This window comes from Bufo bufo, chromosome 6, assembly GCF_905171765.1.
Source record: "Bufo bufo chromosome 6, aBufBuf1.1, whole genome shotgun sequence".
Classification (NCBI taxonomy): Eukaryota; Metazoa; Chordata; class Amphibia; order Anura; family Bufonidae; genus Bufo; species Bufo bufo.
In genome coordinates this window covers 196,068,415-196,078,503 of record NC_053394.1, presented here as the reverse complement: position 1 = coordinate 196,078,503, position 10,089 = coordinate 196,068,415, and the positions used below count along the sequence as shown (strand labels likewise).

General features: G+C 41.6%; 1 protein-coding gene across 5 annotated transcripts in view; it reads right to left on the bottom strand.

Moving 5' to 3' along the window:
* Positions 1 to 5,407: 5,407 nt before the first annotated feature.
* LOC121005185 (erlin-1-like) overlaps positions 5,408 to 10,089 on the bottom strand; it is a 343,035-nt gene continuing 338,353 nt past the window's right edge. For 4 of the 5 annotated variants that reach the window (XM_040437766.1, XM_040437767.1, XM_040437768.1 and 1 more), the window contains one exon: positions 5,408 to 6,187. In XM_040437766.1, coding sequence (XP_040293700.1) covers positions 5,993 to 6,187 — 195 coding nt within the window. In that variant the 3' untranslated portion in view covers positions 5,408 to 5,992. The remainder of the gene's footprint in view (positions 6,188 to 10,089) is intronic. The other variant, XM_040437770.1, reaches the window with a different exon arrangement.

The following is a 10,089-nucleotide window of genomic DNA, read 5'->3' as shown; positions in this document are numbered from 1 at the left end:
GGGGAGAACGGAGCCGGCAAGCGGCCGAGCCAGGCGACCGGGCCCCAGTGATCCCAGGTGAAAACAGTCTGCGGTCCAGCCAGGGAAGCAAGGCGGAGGAAACGAGGGAAGAGGGAGATGCAGTCTTGGTCCGCACAGGAAGGCAGGATGGAGGAGAAGGAAACAGGAGCGTTGGGCGGTCGAGCCAAAGGAGTCAATCCGCAATCCAAGCGAGGAAGCCAGAGAGGAGAACGGAGACGCCACGATCAAAAGTCGGCGGTCAGCGAGGGAGCCGTATAGCGGGAGGAGGGGAGAGTGCGACGTCCTACGTCATCGCCCATCTCAAAGGCCTTAAAACTGACTCAAAGTTTTAAAACTGACAATTGTAAGGTTATGCACATAGGAAGGAATAATGCAAGTAACCCGTACATACTAAATGGTAACACTGGGTAACACTGACAGTGAAAAGGACTTTTAGTGGACAGCAAACTTAACTGTAGAAACCAATGCAAGACAGCTGCTGCCAAGCCCAAAAGGTTATGGGGTGCATCAAAAGGGGCATAGATGCCTGTAAGGAGTAGATAGTCCTGCAACTTTACAAATCACTAGTCAGATCTACTGTGTACAGTTCTGTACTCCTGTGAACAAGACAGATATAGCAGAGCTGGAGAGGGTTCAGAGAAGGGCAACTAAAGTAATAACTGGAATGGGTGGATTACAATACCCAGAAAGATTATCAGTAATAGGGTTATTCAGTTTAGAAAACTGAGGGGAGATCTATTAACCATGTGTAAATATATCAGGGGTTGGTACAAAAATCTCTCCCATCATCTACTTATCCCCAGGACTGTGACAGTGAAGAGGGGACAGCCTCTGCACCTAGAGGAAAGAAGGTTTCTACACAAACATAGAAGAGGATTCTTTACAGTAAGAGCAGTTAGACTATGGAACTCTCTGACTCGAAAAAGTAGCCCGCCTCCAATATCTCCAAATCAAACTGCCTAATAGTAAATCTGTCTTAGGCCACTTTCACATCTGCGTTTTTGCTGGATCCAGCAGGGATCAGCAAAAACTTTTCTGTTAGGATAATACGACTGGCTTCATCCGTTATGAACGTATCAGGTTGTATTATCTCTAAAATGGCCATGACGCATCTGATATTATGTGTCCGAGAAAGAGGATCCGGCATCATTGACTTACATTGTTTCATGCCGGATCAGTCTTGCTCCGCATCCCTTGCAGCGTTTTTCTGTCTAGTATGGGAGCGCAACCAAACGGAATGCATTCTGTTCCGTTTTGTCCCCATTGACAATGAATGGGGACAAAACAAGCTTTGTTCCTCTGGTATTGAGATCCTATGACGGACGTCAAAAACAGAAAGGAAAAATGCTGATGTGAAAGTAGCCTTAGTTGTCCATAGCAACCAGAGCTCAGCTTTTATTTTTTCAGAGCCCTGTAGGAACTGAAAGCTGAGCTCTGATTGGTTGCTATGGGCAACTAAGACTGATTTATTAGGCAGTATGATAAAAGTGGCCTATTGTGTCAGAAAAATGGTGTTCTCCCTGGATGACTGTGGAAGGCTATGTGCGAAGCAGATCGATTAAGGAAACACAAGCGACCTTTGCTGACATGTACCTGGGAAAACCACCAGCTAAACGTTGTACTCAGAGTCTAGTTCAGAAATGGCATCAAACTGGCTCTGTTGCCTCAATCGATCAGGACAGCTGAAGTGGTGCATATAATTCAGTAGCAGATTGCAAATAGCCCCCAAAAATCAACTCTAAGACTGTCTCAGGCTACTTTCCCACATGCCGAGAGGTGGCCGGACAAAAACCGCAGCGTGCCGTAGTTTTATTCCGGACACCGCTCAGCATGTTTGCTGTGCTGCAGCCTGCCCCTATTATAGTGAATGGGGCTGGAGCGGACTTCCGGCGGCACGGTGGACTTGCGGTAGCATGGATCCGGCAGGCTATTCCCCTGCAAGAACAGCCTGCTGGAAAAAGCTACCGCAAGTATGAAAGTAGCCTCAGCAAGTTGGTGTATCACAAACGACATGTCAGCGAGTGCTGAAATCTCTGAACCTGAATAACCTGTAGTTATTAGATTTATGGGGAAGAGTTGTTGTTCCAGGGAGTTATTTTGATTGGAGTTGGGAAGGAATTTTTACCCCTAATGCCTCATTCACACAGCTAGTATTCTGTCAGTGATTTCTATCAGTGATTTTGAGCCCAAACCAGATCTTTCCCTTATACTTTAATGTCTGTGGAGGCTCTAATCCTGGTTTTGGCTCACAATCACTGATGGAAATCACTGACGTGTGAATGAGGCTTTAAATGAGGAAAATTGGCTGATACCTCACAGGTGTTTTTTGCCTTCCTCTGGATCAAATTGCAGGATAACGGGCTAAACTGGATCGACAGATGTCTTTTTTCAGCCTAACAAATTATGCATGTTAAATATTGTCAGAAAAAAATATTTGGGTGCAGGGAGGGGCTGGTGTAAAATAACTAAATAAGCAGCACTTACCTGCTAAATTGCTTGTGGCTTCAGTGTTGCTATTCTGGTTCTCCACACCAGGGCTGCAGCGCTAATATGTCAACACCAAGTGACTGCTGCAGCCAATCATTTGCCTCAAATTTATATAGTTGAGTCAATGTTGAAGCTCTGCAACAAAGACTGACAAATAGGACCAGAACGGCAATGTTGGAGTCCTAGGCAATTTAACTGGTAATTAGCTGTGTCCAAATATTTCCTAGTCTCCTAACTCCTTTAATTAAAGGTATTTTTGTCTACTCCCATCTGTCCCTGTCATCTTAATATACCAAATTATGTTAGTAAGAGCTAGGGAACAGATTGGAGTACGATTTCAGGACCAACTAATTGTTTGAGGTCTGTTACCATGGAGACCAATCGATGTGCATAGCAGCTGTATACACAAAAGAATACTTACAGAGTTATTCCAGTTTTAATTTGCTTATATAATAGGAAAAGATTAAATTTTCTAATATATCTGTACAAGTATTTAAAATGCTGCACACATACCGTATATACCGGCGTATAAGACGACTTTTGAGCCCTAGAATATATTTTCTAGAGTGGGGGGTCGTCTTATACGCCGGGTATGGCGGGCGCTGCAGTGCCGGGACGCCCGAATTATCAACAGAGAGAGCCCGGGCTATTGCCTTGTATCCCCAGCAGCTGAGAGCTGCGATGTAACCCACGGCATATGCCCCCCCTGCGCTGTACCTTGTATACCGCCCCCTGCGCTGTACCTTGTATACCGCCCCCTGCTCTGTACCTTGTATGCCTCCCCCCTGCTCTGTACCTTGTATGCTCCTTGTACCGTCATCCTCCCAGCCGCTCGCATCTCGCTCCTACGCATGTGCAAGATTTCATGCGGCGAGCGTGGATACACGGGATCCTCACGGCCGCTCGCATCTCGCTCCTGCGCATGTGCGAGATCTCCGTGCGGCGTATCTAAGTGCGGCGCAGATGTGCATATGTGAATATGAAGAATAACATAACAAAAACATGTTCAGGGTATAGGTGGCACATGTTTAGTGTCTGGGAGGCAGGACAAGCAAGGTGGTGGGATGCAGGGATGGTGGTGATACCATGGGATGGCGGTGGTACCTAGGGATGGTGGTGGGATGCAGGGATGGCATGCAAACAGCATGTCATACTTATTTGAATTAAAATTACCATATTGAAATCAGATCTAATGCTATTTACATTTTTCTTTGGTGTGTGTTGAAAAAGGGGTAGTCTTATACGGCGAGTATATCCCAAACTCTATATTTTCAGTGTAAAAGTTGGGGGTCGTCTTATACGCCCAGTCGTCTTATATGCCGGCATATACGGTACCTTTCTTAGATCAGGCAGATGACCTCTATCTGAAGTAGTATGGTATAGCCCATGTATCATTGTTTTATTATGTATCATTTGCCTAACTGAAACATGGCAAGTATCATGTGACTGCAGGTAAAGAAGAAAGACCATGACTGTTCGCTGCACTGTGAAGTTAAGGTGAGATGAGAGACTTTAATGGTGTTTATAACCAATGCATTTTGGAATCAAACAGATCTATCTATATTTTGATTATATTTTAAAGCGGTGGACTAATTGTTTAAAAACTATTAACTGCGAATTTCTAGTGGTTTGTTCGCTCTCTTATATATATATATATATATATATATATATATATATATATGATTTTTTTTTTTACCCTTCATTTATTTATTCAATGCCATGAAAATGTGTTTTTAAAATGAAGTCTCTTTGCATTACATTGCTTTTAAACACCAGTTAAGTCTCTCATCTCTCCTCTACCTCCAGTCAAGCTTCTGGATCAGATATCGGTGGGACAGCGTGCAACCGTAAGCCCAGCTCCTTCCAAAACACAACAGGCTGTCATGCCCTCTGCACAACAGCATAAGGTGAGTGTCCTTGAATTTGGGGTCGATTTTCAGCCACAGTCCTGCACAAGTGATCTCCCTTTTTCATTCCAGATGCAAAAGTCATGTGACAATCTTCACGATATAATCCATAATATTGTGTAAGACATACATGTACTTGGTCAGCATACAAGACACATTAATGTGGTAAGTAAATAACACTAGTTGCGGAATCATAATTTTTATTATGGTTGTTACAGTAACTATAATACTTTGTGTATTTTAATGGATGCCTGTCTGTAGGAGATGATGTAATATAGCTGCCTGTCTCTAGATGATGTCATGATGTTAATAAAGTTTAGTGTAAAAATAAACAATACAGATCTGTTTCTGCACTAATAGACACAATGAGATACTGCTGCAGGTAGTAATACTATATATGTTCTGATCCTCAATACACTACTATTACACACTTACTACCTGTTAGAAACCTGGTCAGTTAACAGTAGCAAGGTCACATGGTACTTGTGAGGGTCACAAGACTGATGTCAAGTTTAGTCCTATCCAGCTCTCATATGGATGCATTTTACAAGACTAAAATGGGCTGTACCATTTTCTTTCTATAGAGAGAGGCTACTGTATGTATGTAATAGAGTTCTGCATGCAAAATGTTAAATAGATGTATATTAGAAAATTGTTCAACATCTTATTCTCTAAATATATACATGTAATCATTAAAACCAGAATACCTCTTTAAAACTATTTGCTAAACTGATTCAATATTTTTATTGCATCAAGTCTTTTAAAAAAAAAAGCGAAAGTGACCCTGCAATTTAGGCATATCAGTAGGAAAGATGAGTTTGCGTGATACAAGATGGGACTGCATTCTTTTATAAAATTAAAAACAAATTAGAATTTTATATTTAGAAAAGCAGCTATACAACAGTTGATGAAGTAACACTTTGATAATGATCCAGGTAAAAATGTTATGCCTGTTTCACCTGAAAGAAAAGTCAGTTTATGCAATCTTTCGGTTGGGCATTACATAAAGTAAATCATAGGTTAAGACCTAGGGTTGCATCACCTGCATTGTTCAGAGGTACAGTCCTTAAGTCACATGATTTCTGAAGAGGTGAATGTCATTGTAGTGCAGAAATGTTATCTTCATCGGCTTATAAATACACCCCTTTCTTAGATTTCACCTAAAAATTACAGACTTTCCCCTATGTATGGTTACAAGAAAGTGCCTTTCTCAATAAATCTCTAGATTCGCAAAGACTCATGTCAAAAATGTAGTGCACATACGATCAAGAACCAGTGTTTGCTTTAAGTGCAGCTGCTTATTGAAAGATTAAAAGATCAACAGGTTTCAACATACTGTCTCAGTTAACATCCACAATCAAATATGCCAAAGTTCATGTCTGGAAAAAGGGATTGGAAGCTCAAATCAAACTGGCTGAAGAAAACATCTTAAAAAAAAAAGTGGGGTAGGGGCATACTGAGTGGCAGTTGATGCTTTATGGTTGCTCTCCCAAGATCTCTTGTGCTTGTTTGGGATAAATCCCTACAGCTTCTGTATAGGTCCACAAGGCCGTTTTGAATATTCCTTTATTAAACTTTCATAGTTTCTTGCCTTTACTCTTGTGAGATTTACTTTGATCATCCGTTAGGCCTCTATATTGCTGCATGAATGGCACTTTGGGAGATGAGGAATCCAGAAACATGCTTGGAATATCATTTCCAAAATAAATTTTGTTGTTTGTGGAGATAACTTGAAATTTCATAAGTTCAAGATACTCTGGTGTCAGCTTTAACTGTGGAAATAGGGTGACAAGAAATTAAAACAAAAAAAAGGACACAAAGTTTATGGGTATAGTAAAGAATGTGTGCGCTTGGCCAATAAAGTAGCTACACCAGGGATCAGCAACCTTCGGCATTCCAGCTGTTGTAAAACTACAACTCCCAGCATGCTCCTTTCACTTCTCTGGGAGTCCAGAGAACAGCCAAGCAAGTGTGCATGATGGGAGATGTAGTTTCACAACACCTGGAGTGCCGGAGGTTGCTGATCCCTGAGCTACACAATGGACTGTTCCCAAAGTGGATTCCTACCAAGTAGTATAATGCCCTTGCAGCAGTGTCAAACTGTACTGCTCCCATACATTCTGACAGTACCTTTAGAGTACTGTGTTTTTAGACCATAAGGCACAACAAACCATGAGACGCACCAATAATAAGCATAAAAATAGGAAAACATTTTTAATGTATATTCTAACACCACATCAGATTGAAAGAGCAGAGATGGGTTAGGGTATACAGTATATACAGAGTGCAGATGATGGTGGACAGTGAGGAGATATATATATATATATATATATATTGGACAGTGAGGGTACACAGTATATACTGAGTGGAGGGGGTGGGATACTGTATACCCTAACTCTTTCCCTTCACCTCCAGTCAGTATACACTGCACTGGGGAGACTGCACTGTGTGTATAGGTGAGGCAGTGAGGCTGGTTGGCACATCATAAAGAGAAAGACTGTACAGCATGGGGGTGTTTTGGCAGCACAAATGATACATAGATTTACTGTGCTGTGCATACAAATGTGTGCTATTTGTTCACTGAAAGTCATACTTTGCATAAGTGTGTATAAGATGTGTCTGTTCAGTGAGTAGATAACAGAGATGGAAGGGGGATGGATGGGAGATTTGTCAGTCATTTTCCTAGTGCAGGGATCAGCAACCTCCAGGTGTTGTGAAACTACAGGGTGGGCCATTTATATGGATACACCTTAATAAAATGGGAATGGTTGGTAATATTAACTTCCTGTTTGTGGCACATTATTATATGTGAGGGGGGAAACTTTTCAAGATGGGTGGTGACCATGGCGGCCATTTTGAAGTCGGCCATTTTGAATCCAACTTTTGTTTTTTCAATAACTCATGAAAGAATAAAGTTACGTTAAAACCAAGCACACCATTGTTTTTCTTGTGAAATTCCCAATAAGTTTGATGTGTCACATGACCCTCTTCCTATTGAAAAAACAAAAGTTGGATTCAAAATGTCCGACTTCAAAATGGCCGCCATGGTCACCACCCATCTTGAAAAGTTTCCCCCCTCACATATACTAATGTGCCACAAACAGGAAGTTAATATCACCAACCATTCCCATTTTATTAAGGTGTATCCATATAAATGGCCCACCCTGTACATCTCCCATCATGCACACTTGCTTGGCTGCTCTCTTAACTCCCACAGAAGTGAAAGTAGAATTCTGGGAGTTGTAGTTTAACAACAACTGGAGTGCCGAAGGTTGCTGATCCCTGTCCTAGTGTCTCAAACACCAGGTTTGCATTTTTTTTTAAAACGCCACCAGGCCTAAATCTAGTCAGAAGTGTCGTTTCTACACACCCACACCACTTTCCAAACAGGGGGCACGGCCATCAGCTCCAGCACATTTATCAACATTTACGCCAGTTGTCTGGCATAAATGATGACTGAAATCTACACCAGCTATGAGATGGCTTAGAGTGCATTTTAGTATTACAGACTGCCACATAATGCACCACAACATACAATAAAGGGTTTATGAATAAATAAATAAATAAATAAAATACAGCACTGGAAATCTGATGATCAACAATAAATACAGCTAAGCAAGTTTTAGGCAAAAACAATTATTTTCTCATTTCCCTCATGAATATTCATGGGCGTCAAAAAAAGACTGCCTTTCCCCTCCCCCTGCTCCGCAAAAAGCAGTCAAAAAAATTGCTGCCCCAAGTGAAATGTCTGACTGCTGGAATACTCATGTTGTATGCGTAGGACTACAAGTCCCAGCTGTACAGTACAATGAAATCCCTGATACACACAGGATCCTCCCCCTACCTTTTCTTGTGCAATGCTCTTCAGAACTACTCCAGTCTGTCAGTTCTGTGTTTGCGGGGTAAGGAGGGAAGATCCTGTGCCTAGCATTTATCTCTTCACTGCCTGGAGAAGAGGAAGCCCTGCAGCTGCTCAGCAAAGCCTCCAACCCTGAGTCTGTGCTGCTGATGGTAGAATGGGTTAAACTTTCCTGAAGAATCCATTGGAAGGGGAGCCAGGGCAGACAGCAGCAGATGGCAGTGCAGGGGGACAAACACAGACCTGTTTCCCAGGCTTCTTCATTAAACATCATCAGAGCAGGGAGAGAAGCCGACATCACAGATAATGTGACACTCAGTGAAATATGAGAACGGGGTCACTGCAGATGAAGTGAATTGCAAAACTTACATTTAGCTAGTAAGAAACATACAAAAAACAAAATATAACTAGGACAACCCCTTTAAGCACATCCTGTAGCGGTGCAGTCAATTTAAACAATGTAAAATGCCAATCTTTGATAAATGTCCCGTAATATGTACAAACAGCACAGTACATGCTGCTACCACTACCGTTAACTGTACTGCCAGTACCTTTCACTCTCCCAGTTGTCAGTCTCCTGCTTCACCAAACTGACAGCTGCCGGAAATTATACAATTAGACACACCAGAAGATTTCAGTACAGTTTGATTGAAAAAAGTCTAATAGACTGAAAAATATTGTATATTATATACAAATGCAACACATCTGTTAGATAAATTTCTGGGACTGCACTTTCATCTGAAATTACTACATTCAGAAACATGAAATCTGATTTTCAGTCACAGAATTTCCTGCAACAAATCTTCTTCATGTGAATATACCGTTATTGACGCATCTTCTGTATAGTACGCCGACTAACACTAAAACCGCAAATTATGCCCTTTATAAATCTAAAAACAAACTGGTTACTGCCCACTGCAAATCACTACTGCCTACTGCCCCTTTGAGAACATGATTCACACTATACACAAAACCTGTAATCTACTCGTGTTACAGAAATCTAGGGATATATGTCTTTTCGGTGAAATTTCAGGATGCACCTAAAGTGCACTCTAAGGGTACTTTCACACTAGCGTTGTTCTGATCCGGCAGGCAGGCAACTGTATGCAAACGGAAATATGTTTTTCCGGATCTGTTAGACTGATCCGTGATATACCGGATCCGTCTCATTCGGTATCATCAGGAATAACGGATGCAGTATTTAAATATTAAAAGGCAAAGCTCCTCCTATGTCCCCGCCCATGCGCAGACCAGAAAATCGGATCCGGCATTAATACATCTCTATGGAAAATAATGCCGGATCCGGCAAGTGAGGTATTGTTCCGGGATTTTGGCCGGAAAAATACCGCAGCATGCTGCAATATTTTGTCCGGTCAAATACCGTACAAGAGACGGAATGGAAGACATCCTGATGCATACTGAACGGATTGCTCTCTATTCAGAATGCATTAGGACAAAACTGATGCATTTTTTTCCGGTATCGAGACCATTTACCAAATATTAATACCGAAGAAGAATAACGCTAGTGTGAAAGTACCCTAACCATTACAGATGAAATTAATTTGACCTTCTCAAAACTTTTGAATTCACATGTCCAACTGTTCAATGTCTCAGTACTATTTCAGTTGCTGTTCTCTAACAAGGAGCTTAACGGCAAAGTTTGCAACAATAAATCGCCCAATAAATTTCCTGGTTCAATTAGAATTGGTATTTAAACAGTCCTCATCATGTAGTTCACATTTTGACATAATGAGATCAAGACGACACCTAACAATTGATCAACAGTACCTCGCCATTGCAAGCTTTAGGCCTCTT